This window comes from Tupaia chinensis, unplaced genomic scaffold (assembly GCF_000334495.1).
Source record: "Tupaia chinensis unplaced genomic scaffold, TupChi_1.0 Scaffold000250_1, whole genome shotgun sequence".
In the NCBI taxonomy this organism is placed as follows: domain Eukaryota; kingdom Metazoa; phylum Chordata; class Mammalia; order Scandentia; family Tupaiidae; genus Tupaia; species Tupaia belangeri.
In genome coordinates, this window is record NW_006159730.1 from 2,054,273 (window position 1) to 2,076,216 (window position 21,944).

The window sequence follows — 21,944 nt, forward strand, 5'->3', positions numbered from 1 at the left end:
AAAAAAAAAAAAAAGAAAGGAAGGAAGGAATCCAAAATAAAATTTAAAAAAAATTAAATGAGTGAAAAAAAATGGTACAATTAAAGACACAGGTTTTGGGTATGGTGGTTAAGGTGCTGGATTCACACATGGCCGTCTACTGTTCAAGCTCTGGACCTGGCAGCTTGCTTTCTCAACCAGTACTCCCACACCCCTGACTCTTATCTGATGAGCACATGTGCCCTGTAGCTAATTAAAAAATAATAATAATGGAGCCTACAGGTGGCATGGAGGTTAAGGTGCCAGATTCCCACATGGTTGATGACAGTTGGGAGTCCCAGACCTGGTGGCTTGCTTTCTCACTTGTCCTTTTTTTTCTGGAGTACATACTTACGTGCTCCTATGCTGAGAAGCACAAACCACAACTTCTAATGATTTTAAAATGTTTTAATTAATTTTTTTAAGAGATTTTTTTTTGGAGAGGTTTTTGCTATAGGGTGCGTGCGCTCGCCAGACAGACAGAGACAGACAGAGAGATAGAAAGTCAGAAATCACTACCTAGGAGGATGGCCACGCTGCAATCCCTTCTCCTCCATTCTCCTCTTGGGATCTTGGGCACGCACGCACACGCGCCCAGCGTGAGTTTATGCCACCGGGTCCGGGACTCAAACAGCGGCAGACTATGTGGGAGTTCAGCAACATAGCCATTTATGCTAACTGTTGGTCCTAAGTGAAATTTTTGCTATAAAGCACGTGCACTCGCCAGAAAGCAAGAAATTACCCCCTAGGGAGGATAGCCAGGCCATAATCCCTTCTCCTCCATTCTCCTCTCCTCTCAGGATATTGGGCACACACACACACACACACACACACACGTGCCTGGAGTGAGATTAATCCACCGGGTCGAGAAGTCGAATCGCAGTCAACAACATGGGAATCCAGCGACATACCCATTAAGCCAACTGCTGGTCCCTAATTAATTTCATTTTTAATTATAAATTTTTTTCCTTCTGTTAATCTACTACCTTGTTGCCATCACAACCCATTCTCAACATTAATTATTGGTAATCTAGGGATTATATACATTCAAAAACAATTTCACTACAACACCCTCTACCAAATTATGCAAAATTACCAAATCAATAATTCAATATAAAATAACGGGAAAAAAAGAACCCACCAGTCTAATGAAAACTTCGAAAACTGAACTGTGTAACGTGGAACAACACGTCGAACTCTCCGAGGTGATCGTTCTCTCTCTCTTCGGGGAGATCTCTCCCGAGAACGTTTCCTTTGAGGTGATCTTTCTCTGGATCTACGTCTTTCTCTCTCCCTTTCGCGACTTAAAGCAAATTTTTCTAAAATTACTAATATTTCTGGAATTATGGAAGAGTTATCTAATGAAATACAATAGATAAGATAAACAAGATTCTGCAGAATACTTCAACATTTTACAAATGGACAAAATAAATGTCACGAAATTCACCATTTTAACCGCTTTTAAGTGTACAGTTCAGTGGCATTAAGTACAATCACAGTGGGCAACCATCAACGTCCACAGTATACTTTTTAAAACATACCTTCGGTCATCTTTCCTGTTAGGCACTTGATCCCCTCTGTCATTCCTTCCTGAAAATCTGGATGGTGGATCTAACCGTCTTGCTGGTTGTGGCTGCGAAACTATACGAACAGGAGGCTGCAATAAGCCAGCTTAGAAAGATGAAAAAGTACAAAAAAAAAAAATTTAAGTTCAGAAGCATTAAATTATCTAAACACGGCCTAATAACTGGGACTCACTACAATTATATATTTTGTTCTAGTTTTTATAACAGAGAAATTTTTCATATAGGGGACATGTGCTTGCTGGAGAGATAGGAAGTGAGAAATCACCCCACTGCAGGGAAGGACACGACACGAACCCTTCTTCTCTCAGGATTTTATGCGCCCAGCATTGAGTTTTAAGCCACCGGGTCCAGGACTTGAACCATGGTCAACTATATGGGAATCCAGCCACATAACCATTAAGCCATTTGCTGGTCTCTACAATTCTATTTTCAAAGTTAACATAAATTATCTTTTTAAAAACTGCCAAAAAGTTCGTCGTTTTCCCATTCTGACAGAATTCTGGGGATACATCACACATACCAAGCTTGTGGAGACAAGGCTCAAACCACAGTCAGCTACGTGGGATCTGGCTCCCTATACACAGCGCTTAAGCACCCATCATAGGGTCTGCTATAACAATTATATTTTCAAACAGTACAAATAGTTCATTTGAAAATAAGGTTCTACAAGTCTTCCTTCACTGACAAAATGCAAACTTGAAATAATTTATTTTAAAAATAATAATTAGGGACCAGCAGTTGGTGTAATGGCTAATATTGGGTTGTTGGAAAAGTCATGGCACATCTTTGCATTAAAAAACAGAAAAATACATGTAGACTTTTCCGACAACCCAATAGTTTAAGTATGCTATCATACTTTTTTTTCAGGGAGAGAACAGATATCAAATAACTAGTTTTGTTAAAACATCAAAAGATAAGGGGGCCAGCATTTGGCGTAATGGCTATGTCGGTGGACTCCCATGTAGTCGACCACGGTTCGAGTTCCGGACCTGGCAGCTTAAACTCACCCCAGGCACATATCCGAGCATGCCCAAGATCCCAAGGGGAGAATGGAGAAGGGATTGTGGCGTGGCCACACCCCCGGGGGGTGATTTCTCGCTTTCTTTGTCTTCCTGGCGAGTGCATGCACCCTATAGCAAAAACCTGTACAAAAATTAATTAATTAATTAAAAAATCAGAGTGCATCACTATCCTAGGTTAAAATACTCATCTTCTTTTCAACATCTCATAAAGACATAGGATATTTTTAAAATTATTTTTATTAAACTTTATCGGTTCATTCATTAATTCATTTCTATTTGATCAGAGAGGGATAGAGTGAGAGTGAGAGTGAGAGAGAAAGCAAGCCGCCATGTCTGGGACTCAAACCACAGTCAGCCATGTGGGAGTCTAGCTCTTAACCACCATGCCACCTTGAGCCTAGTGATTTCTAAAGCACAGCTATTATTGAGAACCAGCAGGTATAGTGGTATTAAGAAACCAATTTAGAAATGCAATTGTAAAAATATAATAGCTGTTGTAAAGGGAAATAGCAAATACAGCAGAAACACAAATACAAGGCACCTAACCCGCACATGTGGGGTTAAGGACAGCCACTCAGGGGAAGTGGCATTTGGACTAAAGCAGGCAAGAGGCATAAAAGTCACCCAGTCAAAGAGGAAACCACATTTGAAAGCTGAGGGTGAAAGGGAACAGGTTGTCTTTAAAAACTGAGACAATTTCAGTTTGGCTAACACACAGAAGACAAGAGGGTTGCAAAATATGAAAATAGAGAGGTAAGTAAGGACTATAACACAAAGGGCCTGGTAGGTTATCTAGAGGAATTTAGATTTCATGCAAGGGACAATAGACTGCCGCTGAAGGGTTTTAAACAGGAGAGTAGCATCAGATTGATTTTCATTTTAGAAGGGTGGTTTTGGCTGCAATGAGAATGAATTGATGGAAGCGTAACCAAAGGATGAGAACTGGAAAGAAAGATGCTGTTAACATAGCCATAGATAATGGGTGACATTCTGGCCCATGGTAGAAGCAGCAGCAGCAGCAGAGCAGTGAGAAGTACAAGATTTGAGAGATAATCAGGAGAGCCCCATGAGCAAAGAAGCAAAAGAGTCAAGGATTACTCTCAAGTTTCAATCTTTGGCACCTAGATAATACTGGGAAATGAAAGGCAAAGTTAATAATAATTGTAAAAGCTAACATTTATTGAGAGCTTTTCAGGTGCTGGCCCTTATGTTAAACTCCTTATGTTCATGTTTTTATTTAATCTTCCAAATAACCCTTTGAGAGAGAGAACTACAATCCTCAGGTAAGAAAAGACTGACATTTGAAAGGTTCTTGCTCGAGTTCACAAATCCAATAAATGACAAAGCCCATATCTGAGCTATATAATTCATGCTTGTTAAATCTTGTCTTGCTGGTTGTGGCTGCGAAACTATACGAACAGGAGGCTGCAATAAGCCAGCTTAGAAAGATGAAAAAGTACAAAAAAAAAAAATTTAAGTTCAGAAGCATTAAATTATCTAAACACGGCCTAATAACTGGGACTCACTACAATTATATATTTTGTTCTAGTTTTTATAACAGAGAAATTTTTCATATAGGGGACGTGTGCTTGCTGGAGAGATAGGAAGTGAGAAATCACCCCACTGCAGGGAAGGACACGACACGAACCCTTCTTCTCTCAGGATTTTATGCGCCCAGCATTGAGTTTTAAGCCACCGGGTCCAGGACTTGAACCATGGTCAACTATATGGGAATCCAGCCACATAACCATTAAGCCATTTGCTGGTCTCTACAATTCTATTTTCAAAGTTAACATAAATTATCTTTTTAAAAACTGCCAAAAAGTTCGTCGTTTTCCCATTCTGACAGAATTCTGGGGATACATCACACATACCAAGCTTGTGGAGACAAGGCTCAAACCACAGTCAGCTACGTGGGATCTGGCTCCCTATACACAGCGCTTAAGCACCCATCATAGGGTCTGCTATAACAATTATATTTTCAAACAGTACAAATAGTTCATTTGAAAATAAGGTTCTACAAGTCTTCCTTCACTGACAAAATGCAAACTTGAAATAATTTATTTTAAAAATAATAATTAGGGACCAGCAGTTGGTGTAATGGCTAATATTGGGTTGTTGGAAAAGTCATGGCACATCTTTGCATTAAAAAACAGAAAAATACATGTAGACTTTTCCGACAACCCAATAGTTTAAGTATGCTATCATACTTTTTTTTCAGGGAGAGAACAGATATCAAATAACTAGTTTTGTTAAAACATCAAAAGATAAGGGGGCCAGCATTTGGCGTAATGGCTATGTCGGTGGACTCCCATGTAGTCGACCACGGTTCGAGTTCCAGACCTGGCAGCTTAAACTCACCCCAGGCACATATCCGAGCATGCCCAAGATCCCAAGGGGAGAATGGAGAAGGGATTGTGGCGTGGCCACACCCCCGGGGGGTGATTTCTCGCTTTCTTTGTCTTCCTGGCGAGTGCATGCACCCTATAGCAAAAACCTGTACAAAAATTAATTAATTAATTAAAAAATCAGAGTGCATCACTATCCTAGGTTAAAATACTCATCTTCTTTTCAACATCTCATAAAGACATAGGATATTTTTAAAATTATTTTTATTAAACTTTATCGGTTCATTCATTAATTCATTTCTATTTGATCAGAGAGGGATAGAGTGAGAGTGAGAGTGAGAGAGAAAGCAAGCCGCCATGTCTGGGACTCAAACCATGGTCAGACATGCGGGAGTCCAGCACCCTTAACCACCAGGCCATCTGCCGGCCCAGGACATAAGGATTTAAAAAGTATGCACTGGGACCAGCAGTTGGCATACTGGCTATGTCCCCAGACTCCCATGTAGTAGACCACGGTTCGAGTCCCAGACCCGGTGGCTTAAACTCAGGCCCAGTGCATGTGCATGCGTGCCCAAGATCCCGAGAGGAGAATGGAGAAGGGATCACGGTGTGGCCAAACCCGCCTAGGGGGGTAATTTCTCCCTTTCTGTCTCTTTCTAGTGAGCGCACGTACCGTATAACAAAAACCTCTCCAAAAAAGAAAAAAAAGCATGCACAAAGGGCTACAAGGTAGCATAGTGATTAAGGCATTGGATTCCCATATGGCTGGCCACAGTTTGAGTCCCAGATATCACAGCTTCATACTAATGCCAGGCATGTGTTTGTCCCCAAAAATCTCAGGAGGAGAATGGAGGAAAAAAGATTATGGCATGGCAATACCCCTAAGGAATGATTTCTCACTTTGCCTATCACTATCCCTCTGTATGAGAGCACAAATGCCCTATGGCAAAAACCTAAAAAGGAAAAAAAAAAAAAAAAAAAAAAAGGCAACCACACCCACATCCCAAAAACAGAGAGAGATGGAGACAAAGGGATTGCAGAGTAGACACTCCCCAAGCATAGTACTTTCTCACTTTATTTCTCACTTTCTGGGGAGCACAAATGCCCTTAACAAAAAATTAAGTATTCGGGGCCAACAGGTGGCATGGTGGTTAATGTAACTGATTCCCACATGGCTGACTACAGTTCAAGTCCTAGACATGGTGGCCTAAAAATCACACTGGGCATGTCTGTGTGCATCCCCAAAATCCTGAGAAAATGGATTGCAGTGTGGCCATCCCCCCAGAGGATTAATTTCTCACTTTCTGTCTGTCTCTCTTCAGAAAATACATGTACTCTGTGGCAAAATGAAGTACTCAAATGGAGGAATCAAAAAAGCTATGAAGAGTCAGTTTATAGGGGTTCCAGCTAACTATGTATGAACAATGGAAACAGCCAACAACAAACCAAAACAGCTGAGTATTAAACAATGCATAAATAAAAACAAGGCCACAGTGTTACCAATGAAACAAAATAAACAGAGAGGTAGCTGGTGATGTGATAATTCAGGCAAGTGGAACCACACGGTTGACTTTCCTGGACCCAGTGGCTTGAAAAGCATGCTGAGGTATGGGGGCTAGCAAATGGCATGGTGGTTGAGGGCGCTGAACTCCCACATGGCCAACCACGGTTCGAGTCTCAGACCTGGTGGCTTGCTTTCTCACTTCCTCTCTCTCTGTCTCTCTCTGATCAATCTGGAAAATAATAATAATAAAAAATCAAGTTAAATTTTAAAAAATAATTCTTTAAAAAAAAAGAGAAAAACATGCTGAGCACACATCCACCCAAAACTCTGAAAGGAGAGTGGAAGAACAGGGACTCCATTGTGGCTATCCCCCCAAGAGGTGATTTCCCACTTTCCCTCTCTGGTGAGCACATGTGCCTTACAGCAAACTAACACTAAAGCAATTAAAAGAAAAGAAAAAAGAAAAGCACACCCTTAATGATTTTTTTAAGATTTTTTTTTAGTCATTGGGCATGTGAGCTCACCAAAGAGAGACAGACAAAAATAAGAGGGAAAGTGAGAAATAACACCCTCAGGGAAAATGACTATATCATGATCTCTTTTCCATTCTCCTCTCGGGATTCTGGACATGGACAAACACATGCCTGGTGTGATTTTCAAGCTACCAGGTCCGGGACTCAAACCTTGATTGACCATGTGGGAGTTGAGCACCTTAACACCAAACCACCTGCTGGATCCACAGTCTTACTTTGTAACAACTAATGAGTTATATATTAGTCTAAAACAAAAAGCAAGTAACATTGCATGCAATACCTTTCTGTTGTGGCTGCTGTAATAAGGGCTGTGGCTGAGTCTGGAGTAATGGTGTAATAGAAGCTGCTGAAATCTGTGCCTGTAGCAGTGACTGGGGCTGCGGCTGAGCCTGAACACCAAAGGTCGTTTGTGGTGCAATCGGCTGAAGTACAGCAGGGGGAGTCTTCAGTAATGGCTGAGTCTGGGACTGATTCTTAACAAGTTTAAAGGGAAAGTAAAATTTAAAAAAAAAAAAAAAAAAAAAAAAAAAAAGACAGTATTTGAGCGCCAGAAACTCAATTACAAAATTGTTCTACTACCTGACTCAGTATTTTATATACCTGATTTGGTAGTGTTTGAATTCTCTGTGCATTCCATTTAAAAGGCATATTAGGATTGTAAGTAGCTTCAACCAACACTCTGTCACCCACTTGGGGGGTTTTCCCTTTGACAGCGCTGCCAAAAAAAAAAAAAAAAATTAAGTTAAACATAAACAGTTAAAAGAGTATACTCCAAAAAGGTACATATACTTATTTTTTAAATTGCTTATTTATTCATTTATTTTATTCTTTTTTTTTTGGAGAGACTGTTGCTATAGGGTGCGTGCACTACGCCAAGAAGACAGAGAAGAGAGACCGAGATAGCGAGAAATCATCCCCCAGGGGGTATGGCCACGCTGCAATACTTTCTCCCCCATTCTCCTCTCGGGATCTTGGACATGCACGCACATGCACCTGGCGTGAATTTAAGCCACCAGGTCCAGGACTCAAACTGTGGTCAACTACATGGAGTGCAGCAACATAGCCATTACGTCAATTGCTGGTTCCTGATTCATTTATTTTAATTTGATCAAAGAGAGACAGAGAAAAAGAAAGTGTGAAAGCAAGCCACCAGGTCCAGGATTCGAACTATGGTCAGCCATGTGGGAGTGTCCAGCGCCCTTAATCATCACACCACCTCTTAAGCCCCATACTTAGTATTTTTAAATAAACAATGTCGTAAACGGAAACTTGAAAAGCTTTTTTAACAAGTAGATCTACCTCCTAAATTTACTGTAGAACTAACCATATTAACTTCTGTAGATAAACAAAACATTTTGAACAGAAGAAATAATTTACCACCCCATATTCTCTTAATATCATGGCCTTTGCTCTATAGCACTGTAAAACTTTTTTTGGTTTGTTTTTACTTCTTCTCTGAGAGAACAGCAAATTGCGATGATGCTGGTGCAGCGGCAGGGCCAGGAAGGCCCTGGGGGTCCTGGAATAGGAGGCCGCAGCGGTGGCTTCTGCGGAGGGTTCAGGCAGCCCCGTTGTCATGGTTGGGGCTGGGGCCGGGCCGGGGTCGGGGTCGGGGCTGGGGGCAGGGCTGGGGCCACAGCCATGGAGCTCACAGAGGTAAGGCCAAGGACAAGGAGTGGATCCCAGTCACCAAGCTGGGCCGTCTGGTCAAAGACATGAAGATCAAATCCCTGGAGGAGATCTATCTCTTCTCCCTGCCCATCAAGGCAGCCACTTAGTGGGGGCCAACAGGTGGTGTGGTGATTAAGGTGGCTGGACTAGTACAATGTCTCTGTATGTATCTCTCTCTCTCTACAGTGAGCAAATATGTCCTAAGGCACACACACAAACATACACACACACACACACACTCACACACACACACATATATATAAAAGCTATAGTTGGGGCCAGCAAATGGTGTGGTAGTTAAAGGCACTGGACTTCCCCATGTCCAACCATAGTTCAAGTCCTAGAACTGGTGGCTTGCTTTCTCAGATTCCCTTTCTCACTGTCTGTCTGATCAAACTGGAAAATAACAACAATGATAATATATAAAATTTTTTAAAAATTCTTAAAAAATAAAAACAAAAAATGTTATAGTTCACCTGCCACAGCCTCCTCAGTTCCTGGGACTATAGGTAACCTAGACATCACTGTGCCCAACTTAGTTTTCTATCATTTATAACCCAAGAAGTAAGATCTCCTTTGGGCTTTTGAAAGATGAGAGAAATATAGGATACATAAAAAACAAGAAGCCCACTTACAGAAAAGTCTAGTACATCAATTACATTTAATGTGCCAAAGATAGTACTTAAGATAAAGTTATTAGTTAGGGCCAGCAGGTAGCGTGGTGATTAAGGTGCTGGACTCCCACATGGTCAACAATGGTTCAAGTCCTGTACCTGGTGGCTTACAATCTCTCTCTCTCTGGTCAAATTAAAAAATAATAATAATAAATATAATTAATTAAATAATTACTAAATTTTTGTTTTTTAAAGTTCATTAGTAATATATTTCAGGCTCAGCCATAGTGGCACTTGCTGCTAAGGCAACATATGCGGTCCCAGATTGATTCCCAGCCCAAACATCACTCCTGGGGGGTGATTTCTCGCTTTCTGTCTCTATGTCTCTCTCTGTCTGGCGAGCACACGCGCCCTATAGCGAAAACCTCTCCAAAAAAAAAAAAAAATCTGTGGGACCAGCAGGTGGCATGGTGGTTAAGGCGCTGGACACTCCCACATGGCCGACCAGGGTTCATGTCCTGAATCTGGTGGCCTGCTTTCTCACTTCCTCTCTCTCTCACTCTCACCCTCTGTCTCTCTCTGGTCAAATTAAAAAATAAATGAATGAATAAATAAATAAAATAAAATAATTATTAAAAAAAAATTTGCGTCTCCTACAACGATCACAGAGCTATCAAATTGTTATCGATATGTGACTCTAGGGACCAGCAGCTGGCATGGTGGTTGAGGGTGCTGGACTCCCACATGAGCAACCATGGTTCGAGTCCTAGACCTGGAGGCTTGCTTTCTCACCCTCTCTCTCTCTCTCTCTCTCTCTCTATATATATATATATATCCCTCTCTGGTCAAATTAAAATAAATAAATAAAGTTAAATAATTCTTTAAAAAAAAGTGACTCTAACAATGGTTTGACCATATTTGTTAATTTTTCTAAAAAGAATTTTAGTCTATAAATATCATTTCACTTCATTTATTATTGTTTTTTTTTTTTTTTAATTTGACCAGAGAGAGACAGACTATGGTCAGCCATGTGGGAGTCTAGATCCTTTAACTACCACGCCACCTGTCAGTCCCAGGAGATTAAATTTTAAAAGGCAGTATGACTATTTTTAATCCTAATCTCACTGTAAGTCTACCCATGACTATTTTGGAAATGTTGGGCCAACTGGTGTCACAGTGGTTAAGGTAGCTATATCCCACATTGCCAAATGTATGGCTTAAGTCTTAGACGCCAGCAGTCTGAAAAACATACTGGGATCATGTGCATATGTCCCTAAAATGCTGAAAAGAAAGAGAAATGGAGGAGAAGCAATTCCAGCATGACCATTTTCCATGGTGGGTGTGCTTTCTCTCTTTATCTCTCTGTCCAGCAAGTAAACCCTGCTCTCTATCAAAACTTTTTAAAAAGAAAAGCCAAGGCCGATTTATTAAAATGCTGGATTGCAACATGGCTGACCACCTTTACCTAAGCTGAAAGAATACATCTTCATCCACAAATCCAAATGTATCGTGTAGCTTCGTAACCACCCCTGTGAAAACACGCTGCTTCTGAGGTTGTGTTTGTTGCTGACTGGACCGTGGTGTTGGATATGATACAGTTATCTGTGCTGCAGGCTGAGGAGTAGACAGGCTAAGGCTTGTAGGCAGTGCAACAGCTGGCTATAAAACAAAATCAAGATCAAAATCAAATGAAAGTAATAATTTGAAATTATCTATATAATAAAAATGACAACTAACCCAAAATGTTTTAATAATTTACATAAAGCTAGAAAATGAACACATATATCATAATAGTTAGCAATCAAGTCTGACAAGTTCAAAAGCATTATTACAACTACTTCATCAATGAATTTCTTCCAATGAGTGTTTTCATAAGCTGCTCCCCAAAAAAGCATCATGGTGAGAGGAGTTTAAAAAAATGTTGCCAGGGGGACCAGCAGGTGGCGTGGTGAATAAGGCACTGGACACTCCCACAAGGCCGACTATGGTTCAAGTACTAGGCTGGGTGGCTTGCCTTCTCACTTACTTTCTCTCTCTCTCTCTCTCTCTCTATCTATCTCTGTTAAAATTAAAATGAATAAATAAAATTAAATAAATAATTAAAGAAAAAAAAGACTTAAAAAAAAAAAAAAAAGTTGCCAGGAACAGTAAATGGCATAATGGTTAATGTTGATGGACTCCAACATGGCTGACTGTGGTTGAGTCTCGGAACTGGAGGCTTGAAACTCACGCCAGGTGTGTGTGCGTGTGTGTTCAAAATCCTGAGAGGACACTGAAGGAAAAGGGATTGTGGCATAGCCCTTGCCCCTGGGGGCGTGATTTCTCACTTTCTGTCTTTGTCTCTCGCATGAGTGCACACGCCCTATAGCAAAAATTTCTTACTTAAAGAACTGAAGGAAGTGGGAACAGCATGTGGCATGGTGGTTAAGGTGCTAGAATCTCACATTATTGACCATAGTTCAAGTCCAGGGCGAGGCAGGTTGCTTTCTTACTTTCCCTTTCTCTTTCTCTCTGTCGCCCTCTGGTCAAACTACAAAATAATATCAAATAAAATTAATTAAATAAATTATTATTTTAGAATGTTACAGTAGGACATATTTATTCCAACAACTGCACACCTAGACCAACAATATAAAAGAAAACAAAGCAATTCATTTATTATGTTAATCTTTAAACCCTAAAAGAAAAACTAGAGTAAAACTTTCGTCGAATCTTTAGTTATCCAAAAGAATAAAATAATGCCAAACTAACCTGTGTTAAAAGGGTCTGCTGAGGTTGCTGTAACTGAAAATAGGGAAAAAAAAAAAAAAAAAAAGATAAAAAAGGATAAGAATTATTTCACAGATGCTTTACAAAAGGCAAACACTACTAAATACTGTATTTCTTTTTTTTTTTAAGAAAATGTAAAAAGTACTGAAGGCCATTAAATGTAAGTATCCTTACAACTATTTGAAATTGCAGACATGACATATAAGTAATTCATTCAGTAACGGTTCTTTAATATACTTATTAGCACTTAACTAAATTTAATATAAATAATTGATTTTTGTTATTTTTGTAGGAAAAACACCCACAGGCACACAAAAAAATCCCTTAAGTGCCTAAATGGGAAATTTTTTAGTTCCTTAATGATAATTACCATGCTACAGAAATGATTCGATATCATCAGTACACTACTATCAGAAGTATAACTGATCGCTATCACTCAGCTAAAGTGGCTTAGGAGATAGCACACTGAACTGCAGTGTTGGAAGTCACATGGTTGACCATAGATTCAGATCTAAAGTCAAGATAAAACATACCTGGTGTACATTCACTCAAGATCCTGACTACTTGGAAGGGCTTGAGTGAAATGTATCACAGTGTAATGAGACCTTGTCAGGAGGTGCCTGTCACTGTCTCTCTCATAAAAGAAGTAAACTTTTAAAAAATTACACATATGGAATCAGCAGATGGCATGGGGTAAAAGTGCTGGATTCCATATAGCTGACTCCACTGTTCGAGTCCCAGACCAAGAGCTTGAGTATGTGGGCATACACAAAAATCCAAGAGGAAAATGGAGAAGAAACTGTGGTATGGCGATCAGCCCTGCGGGTGGCCGGCCTCTCACTGCCCCACTCCTCCTGACAAACACAAGCACCCTAGCATACAACTTTAAAAATAAAAGCACGATGTAATTTTACATTAAAAAATATATATACACAAGGTTTGGCAAAATGACATGGTAGTTAAGGGCACTGGACTCTCACAAAACCAAATGCAGTTCAACTCCCAGACCTGGCAGCTTGCATTCTTTCTCTCTCTCTCTCTCTTACTCACTCACTCTCACTCTGTTACCCTTTAGTCAAATTTTAAAATAAATTAATAAAGTTAAATAAGAATTCTTTTTTAAAGATTTATTTATTTTTAATTTTATTATCATTATTCTTCAATTTTGACCACAGAGACAGACACAAATGGAGAGTGAGAAAGCAAGTTCCCAGGTTTGGGACTCGAATTGCAGTCAGCCATGTGGGAGTCCACGGCCTCAACCACCATGCGACCTACAATTTTGATTTTATTTATTCCTTCATCTATTTTAATTTGACATGAGAAAAACACAGAGATAGAGAGAGAGGAAAAGTGAGAAAGAAAGCCACCAAGTCCAGGACTCATACCATGGTCAGCCACTGGGAGTGTCCAGCGCCTTAACCACCATGACACCTGCTGGTCCCATAAAGTAATTAAAAAAAAAAATTAAGCAGGAAGGTGGAATGGTGGTTAAATGAGCTGGATTCTCACATGTCCAACCACATTTCAAGTCCTGGAACTCTTGGCTTTCTTTTTCATTTTCCTCTCTCTCTCATCTCTCTCTCATTCTTACTTTCTCTGGTCAAATTTCACTAAATAAATAAAATTAAATAAAGTAATTCTTTAAAGAAAAAATTTATACACAGACTCACACACACATTTACATATATTTATCACTAGCCATCCAATTCATACATAAAGTCGTTACATATTTTTCCATGTTTTTCTATGAAAAATGTGTCATGACTTTCCCAATGACCCAATACATCCCTAAAATGAGAAGTATTCCTGATGGTAAGAACTGCCACAGGCATAGGGACCATAAAGGACCACAAATTCTGACATGTTTTTCTTTCTTTACTAGTTTTTGAACAATAGGATGTATGCATTCACTGAAGAGACAGAAAAAAAAGAAAGAAAAAGAGAGAGAGAAATCACCCTATAAGGATTATGGCCACAACACAATACTCCTACATCCTCCAATTCTTCCCTGTTCTCTTGGAATTTTTGGCACACAGGCACATGCGCCCTGCCCTTGGGTCCAGGACTAAAACCGAGAAGTTGACCTTGCAGAATCCATCCATCATGCCACTGGCTCACCCTCTGACATGGTTTTTCTGGTAATATCAGAGTGCATCATTACCAAAATTAAGACTTAGTATAAGAGGAGGAATTATAAGACTCTGACACATAAACTTAGCTTAGTCAATGGAAAAAGAACCTAAATGAGGTGCTAATTCATCCATTCATAGGATTGTGGTGTGGCCATCCTCCTTGGCAGATGGTTTCTCATTTTCCTTCACTGTCTCTCTCCCTCTCTGGAGAGGGCACATGTCCTATGACAAAAACTTTTTTTTAAAAATTTAACTCCATTACTATAATATTTTTAAATTTTGACCAGAGAGAGAGAGAGAGAGAGCACACATGTGCACGCGCGAGAGACCTAAAGAGAGAGACAGAGAAAGAAAGGGAAAGGGAGAAAGCAAGACGCCAGGTCCAGGACTCAAACCACGGTCAGCCATGTGAGAATCCAGGACCCTTAACCACCATGCCACCTGCTGGCCCCAGCATAATCCTTTATAAAAATTAAATAATGGGGGGGGCAGCAGGTGGTGGAGTGGTTAAGGTGCTGGACTCCCACATGGCCGACCACAGTTCAAGTCCTGGACCTGCTGGCTTGCTTTCTCACTTTCCCTTTCTCTCTCTGTCTCTCTCTCGTCAAATTAAAAAAATAACAATACCAAATAAAATAATAATTTTTAAAAAATTAAATAATGGGAGCAGCAGTTAGCATAATGGCTATGTCACTGGACTCCCATGTAGTCAACCGTGTTTTAAGTCCTGGACCCAATGGCTTAAACTCAGGCCAGGCGCGTGTGCGTGTGTACCCAAGATCCAGAGATGAGAATGGAGGAGAAGAGATTGAGGCGTGGCCATCCCCCTGGGAGGTGATTTTTCGCTTTCTGTCTCTCTGTCTAGCGCATGCGCCCTATAGCAAATACCTCTCCAAAAAAAGAAAAAAGAATTAAATAATAACAATGTATTCTTAACAGTACTAATTTAAGTCTGAGGGTAATTTGACTTTGAGGTCAATCTTTTGTCAATTGTTAAGAAGCTTAAAATTAGTTTAGAAGTTTATAAACTAGGGACCACTGGCTGGCTGTGTCTCTGGACTCCCATGTACTGGACCACGGTTGGAGTCCTACACCTGGTGGCTTAAACTCACAATGACCGTTGTGTGCACGAATGCATGCTGCCCAATATCCCAAGAAAATGGAGGAAAGGAGATTGCAGCGTGGCCATCCCTCCTGGGGGGGTGATTTTTCACTGTCTCTCTAGGTCTTTCTGGCAAGTGCATGCACCCTATAGCAAGAAAAACTCTCAAAAAAAAAAAAAGTTGTTTATAAACTAGTGGAATGGTGGAATCTTAAGGGAAAATTAAAGACTTAAGGGCTTAAACTAACGACAAAACTGGGTCATGAATTCATGGACAAGAACTTATCGATTAAGAATTGCCAAAGTAGGGACCAGGAGATGGCACAATGATAATAACGCTGGACTCCCATATAGAGCAAGGTTCAAATCTGGACCCAGTGGCTTGAAATTCATGCTGGACATGTGTACATACATGATCTAAATCCCAAGAGGAGAATGAAATAGGTTGTAGAGCAAGGGCACGTGCATCCCCCAGGGGGGATGGCCACACCACAATCCTTTCCCTTCCATTCTCCTCTCAGGATCCTGGGGATGCACATACACGCACCCTGTGTGAGTTCTAAACCACTGGGTCCAGGACTCAAACCCGTGGTCAACTACATGGGAGTCCAGCAACATAGCTATCACGCCAACTGCTGGGCCCTAGGCAGAGTTTCTATACATAATTACATTAGAGAAAAAAAGGAGGTAAATAATTACAGAAGTGGGAGCAGATAGCATAACAATTACACTGCTGGAATCCCATATGGCTGACTGTGGTTCAAATCTCAAGCCCAGTGACACGAAAATCCCACTGGACACAGTTGCATGCATGCCCAAAATTCCAGGAGTAGAATACAAAAGGGATCACGGAGTAGCCATCCCCCCAGGGGGTGACTTCTCACTTTCCATCTCACCATCTCTATGTCTCCCTCTCTGGTAAGTACACCTGCCATAAAGCAAAAACATCTAAATAAATAAATAGGAAGAAAGGAAGGGAAAGACAAAGCCAGAAGTGGAGGAGAAGAAAGTCAGTGGCCTATATAAGGTTTAGGTTTCAGGTGAGTAAAATAGCTTTTCATTTTTACTTGTCTAATTCAGCAGGGCTGGCCCAGAGCTTCTATACAAGAGTATGGAGCCAAAAATAACAAAATGCTTCTTTCCAGATGATTCTTATACACTTTCTTTCTTATTTTTTTTTTTTTTTTTTGGCGATTTTTGTGGTAGGGCACATATGCTTGCCAGAATGACAGAGAGAGACAAAATGCGAAAAATCACCCTCCAGGGGGGATGGCCATGCCACAATCCCTTCCCTTCCATTCTCCTCTCGTGATCTTGGGCACACACACACACATGCCTGGCGTGAGTTTAAGCCACCGAGTTCAGGACTCGGACCACAGTTGATTGCATTGGAGTCCAGCAACGTAGCCATTACGCTGTTGGTCCCCTTTCTTTATTTAAAAAAAGATTTATTTAATTTTTATTTATTATCATTTTTCAACTTCACCAGAAAGAGACAGGGACAAAGAGAGAAAGTGATAAAGCATACCATGAGGTCAAGGACTCAAACCATGGTTGGTCATGTGAGAGTCCAACACCTAAAATACTATACCACCTGCTGGTCCCAATTATTGCATACTTTCTTAAAAACATGTCATGAAGACCAGCTGTTGTTTAGGATTTAGGTTTTCAGGACCTCCTTCTTATTGTCCTCCTCCCTTAGAAACTTTATCCTACTTTATTTACTTTTTTTTGAAGAGGTTTTTGCTATAGGGCTAGTGCACTCGGCAGACAGACAGAGACAGACAGAAAGCGAGAAATCACCCCCAAGGGGGAATGGCTACACCGTAATTCCTTCTCCTCCATTCTCCTCTCTGGATCTTGGGCACACACAATGTGTCTGGCCTGAGTTTTAAGTCACCAGGTCTGGGATGCGAACCATGGTCGACTACATGGGAGTCCAGCGACATAGCCATTATGCTAACTGCTGGTCCCCCTAATTTATTTTTTTTTTAAAGAAAGAATGAATGAATGTATGTATGCATGTATGTATATATGTATTTATTTATTCAAATTTGACTAAAGAGGGATAGAGTAAGAGAGCGCGATAGAGATAGAAAGTGAGAAAGCAAGCTACCAGGTCCAGGACTCAACCTATGGTTAGCCATGTGGGAGTCCAGTGCCCTTAACCATCACGCCACCTGCTGGCCCCCCTCCTTTATTTTCCCCAATCCCACCCAAAGTCTTCAAACTACCAGAAAGGTAATTGATAGGAATAAGTATCTTTATCAACTGAACTTTGGGACAAATGACTATTTTAAAATCAGTCTTTAACATGGAAAACATAAACTTACCTGTTGTTGCACACTATACAAGGCCTGCTGAGGTTGTGAATATTGCTGAAAGAAAAAAGAAGGAGGTTTCAAAGAAATACATGATTATTACTATTCTCAACAAATGATATTCATAGAAATACACAGAATTACAGTAAAAACATCTCCTGGAACAGCTGCCCACGACTGTGATTACTTATACTCTGGGATCCATCATGAACCCAATTTTGATCCAATTATTAAGGTATGAGAATTGCCAAATTTTAGAACTTACAAATTTAAGATTTATGACAACGTAACTATACTTTTCTACATGTACTGGGCATATATAATTTTTAAAACCAGTAAAACAAAACAAAACAAAAAACACAGTAAAATCATACAATTCTTTATTCTTTAAAAACTAAACATAACAACCCTGGCTATGCAGATTTTATAGTTTTCTACATCATATATTAAAATCTATTAAAGATTCACCTGTTGCAATGCAGCCGCTGCAGCTGCGGCTTGTTGCTGCAAAGCTGCAGTTTGAGTTAACTGATAGTTTGCTGGAGTCTGTGTAGTAAGACCTGCTGCTGCCAATGCAGTTTGCTGTGTATAAATGGTAGGAGATGCTCCAAGGAGTGATGGCTGCTGAACACCCAATGCGGCTAAATTGAGATTAAAAAGAGAAAAATATTAAGATTTGAATGCCTTCCAGGAATATTCCATGAACACTTAGTTGTACAAAGTGGTCTTCCATTGTTTACTAGTGACTAAAAGAATAATTTTAGGGACTAGCAGATGGCGTAATAATCATGTCACTGGACTCCCACATAGTCGACTTTGATTAAGTCCCAGACACAGCAGCTTAAAACTAACACCAGGCATGTATGTGTGCATGCCCAAAATTGTGAGAGAATAGAGAAGGGACAGCACCAGGCCATCCCATATGGAAGGTGATTTCTCGCTTTTTGTCTCTCTGGCGAGCGCACAAGCTCTATAGCAAAAATCAATAAAGAAAAACAAAAAATACATTATGCCTTATTTTACTCATCTATAGTTTACTTTGATCTTCAAGCATGTAATCGACCATGGTTTGAATCCCGGACCTGGTGGCTTAAACACGTTGGGCGTGTGTGCATGCATGCCCAAGATCCCAAGAGGATAATGGAGGAGAAGGAATTGTGGTGTGGCCATCTCCCGGGGCGTGTGTGTCTGTGTGTGTGTGTGTGTGTGATTTCTTGCTTTCTGTCTTTGTGGGAAAGGGACTGCGTCTAAAAGAAAAAAAAAAAAAAAAAAAAAAAAAAACCCTCTCCAACAAAAACATAAAAAAAATAAAAAGAAAAAATACATACATAAGGGGACTACCAGATGGCATAATGGCTATGTCGCTGGACTCCCACGTAACCAACCACAGTTCAAGTCCTATACCCAGTAGCTTAAACTAACACCAGGTGTGTGTGCGTGGATGCCCAAGATCCCGAGAGGAGAATGAAGAAGGGACTGCAGCATGGCCATCCCCCCTGGGGGATCATTTCTCACTTTCTGTCTCTCTCTTTTCTTGACATGCCCTATATCAAAACCTCTCAAAAAAAATAAATAAATAAGAACATAAATAAATTGCAAAAGACTTGAATAGACATTTTTCCAAAGAATATACACAAATGGCAAACAGGTCTATGAAAAAATGCTCATCACAGGACTAGCAGGTGGTGTGGTTAATTAAGGTGGCTTGATCCCACATGGCCAACTCTGGTTGGAGTCCTGGCCACAGCAGCACGAAAAACACACAAGGCGCATGTCCATTCATGCCCAAAATCCTGTGAGGAGACTAAAGAAGGAGGGACTGGCAAAAGGCCATCCTTCTGAAGTGGGATTTCTCATCTCCCCCCCATGCCCCCATCTCTGTCTCTTATTGACAAGCACACGGCGTGCCCTGTGGCAAAAACCTCCATGCCACCTGCTGACACTCTTATCAACTTATTTTTTAATTTATATATTTTTTAGAGATTTTTACTATCAAGTCCATGTGCTCACCACAGAGTCAGAGACAGACAGAGTCAGAAAGCAAAAAAACACACTCTGGAGGGATAGCCATGCTACAATCCCTTCTCCATTTGCTCTCAGAAATTTTGTGCACATACGCACAATGTGCTCAACATGAGTTTCAAGCTGCCAGGTCCAAAACTCAAACCAGGGTAAGTCACATGGGTGTCCAGGGCCTTAATCACTATGTCACTTGCTGGCTCTTTTTTATCACTTATTTTTAACTCATCAATTCACACTTGATCTTGGCCAAAAGATGGAGAAGCAACTAAATTTACTAAAATACATATGAGGTTTAGTCCCATGGCACAGCCATGTAACAGAGAGCTGGATCCACATGGCTTACTATACAGTTTGAAACCTAGACCCAGAACATGCCAGGTGCAAGAAACATCCATGCCCAAAAATCCTGATGGGATAAAGAAATGGAGAAAAGGGGCCAGCAAATGTTGTAGTGGTTATGTCACTGGACTCCCATGAGGCGAGCACAGTTCAAGGCTCGGACCTGATTGATTGAAAATCATGCCAGGAGGGTCAGCAGGTGGTGTGTTTAAGAGTACTGGACTCCCACAGGCCGACTACAGTTCAAGTCTTGGACCTGGTGGCTTGCTTTCTCACCTTCTCTCTCCCATCCTCACTCTGTCCCTCTCTAGCCAAATCAAAATAAATAAATAAACAAAGAAAGTTAAATAATTATTTTTTTTAAAAAAAGAAAATCATGCCAGGCACGTGGGTGTTAAGTGCCCATGATGCCCAGAGCACAAAAGGGAAGGGAATGAGCTGTGGCCATCCTCCCTGGGGAGTGATGTCTTACTTAACCTCTCACTATCTCTGTCTCTCTCTCCCAAGCAAACACACATGCCATAAGGCAAAAACCTCTTAAAAAAAAAAAAAAGAAATGAAAAAAAAGGATTACGTCATGACCATGCCCCATAAGTGGAGTACTATCTCCCATTCTCTCTCTCTCTCTCTCTCTCTCTCTCTCTCTCTCTCGGGAACACTACCCAAGTCCTTTGGCACTAAATATATATATTTTTTCTTTTTGTTTTAAGGAGAGATTTTTGCTATAGGATGCACGCGCTGCTCACCAAGAAACAGAGACAGACAAAGAAAGAGAAAGCAAGAAATCACTGCCTCGCCACAGTGGGGTGGGGTGGGGAATGGCCAAGCCACAATTCCTTCTTTTCCATTCTCTTCTTGGGATTTTGGCCACGTACACTCACACACATGCACACATGCCTGGTGTGAATTTTCAACCTACAAGGTCTAGGACTTGAACTACAATCCACCATGTGAGAATCCCATTCCTTAACTACCACCTGCAGGGCCCCACATCTTCACATTTAAAACAGATTTCAACAACAAACTGCTTGTATATGCTTTCTGACATTTTTAATATTACCATATATTTTAAATATTTCACCTGTGTAAATGCACTGAAACTTTCAAATCACTGTTAGCTTAGAATTTTCTAGTTTTTTTCCTATATTATTACTTACTTAACCCATTTGTTATTATTTTTTAACGATTTATTTATTTAATTCGACTTATTTATTTTCAATTTGACCAGAGAGAGGCAGAGAGAAAGGGAAAGCAAGAAAGCAAACTGTCAGGTCCAGGACTCGAACCATGGTAAGCCATGTGGGAACCCAGCACCTTTAACAACCATGCCACTTGCTGGCCCTATTATTATTTTTAAAAATTTGAGAGAGACACAGAAAAGGGAGAAGGAAAGAGAGAAAGCAAGCTGCTGGTCCAGAACTCAAACTGAAGTGGCCATGTGAGAATCTAGCACCCCTAACCACCACACCATCTGCCAGCCCCAGCTGAGTATTTTCATAGTTTGTACAAATGTTAAAATAACCTTTTTGAAATTCAAATGAAAAAGCCATTAGCTAAAAAAAAACATGTTAAGTTATAAATATAAAGGAAACAGTGACAATTTTTATATTGCTCTCAGGGGCTGGCAGGTGGCATGGTAGTTAAGGGTGCTGGACTCCCACATGGGCGACCCCAGTTCAAGTCCTGAATTTGGTAGCTTACTCTCTCACTTTCCGTCTCTCACATTCTCTCACTCTTGTCAAATTAAAATTAAATTATTTAAAAAAGAAAAAAAGGATAGGCTGAGTCAGATAAACGAGCACAAAGATCAAAATATTTCATACAAGTTGAATAATCAGTTAAACGTTTTCTTTTTCTGTTACATGACCATTAACAGTAGCCTCTAGGGACCAGCAGTTAGCGTAATGGCTATGTCGCTGGACTCCCACGTAGTCGACTGCGGTTCGAGTCCCAGACCCGG

At 40.5% G+C, this 21,944-nt stretch overlaps 1 protein-coding gene across 3 annotated transcripts in view; it reads right to left on the reverse strand.

The window, feature by feature from the left end:
* Positions 1 to 21,944, reverse strand: part of CCAR1 (cell division cycle and apoptosis regulator 1) — a 76,391-nt gene that overhangs the window by 45,006 nt on the left and 9,441 nt on the right. For all 3 annotated transcript variants that reach the window (XM_006148937.3, XM_027772046.1, XM_027772045.1), the window contains exons 3-10: positions 18,092 to 18,264; positions 17,636 to 17,680; positions 12,048 to 12,080; positions 10,762 to 10,955; positions 7,612 to 7,726; positions 7,292 to 7,484; positions 1,560 to 1,689; positions 1,160 to 1,321 (exon numbers count right to left, since the gene is read on the reverse strand). In XM_006148937.3, coding sequence (XP_006148999.1) covers positions 1,160 to 1,321; positions 1,560 to 1,689; positions 7,292 to 7,484; positions 7,612 to 7,726; positions 10,762 to 10,955; positions 12,048 to 12,080; positions 17,636 to 17,680; positions 18,092 to 18,264 — 1,045 coding nt within the window. The remainder of the gene's footprint in view (positions 1 to 1,159; positions 1,322 to 1,559; positions 1,690 to 7,291; positions 7,485 to 7,611; positions 7,727 to 10,761; positions 10,956 to 12,047; positions 12,081 to 17,635; positions 17,681 to 18,091; positions 18,265 to 21,944) is intronic.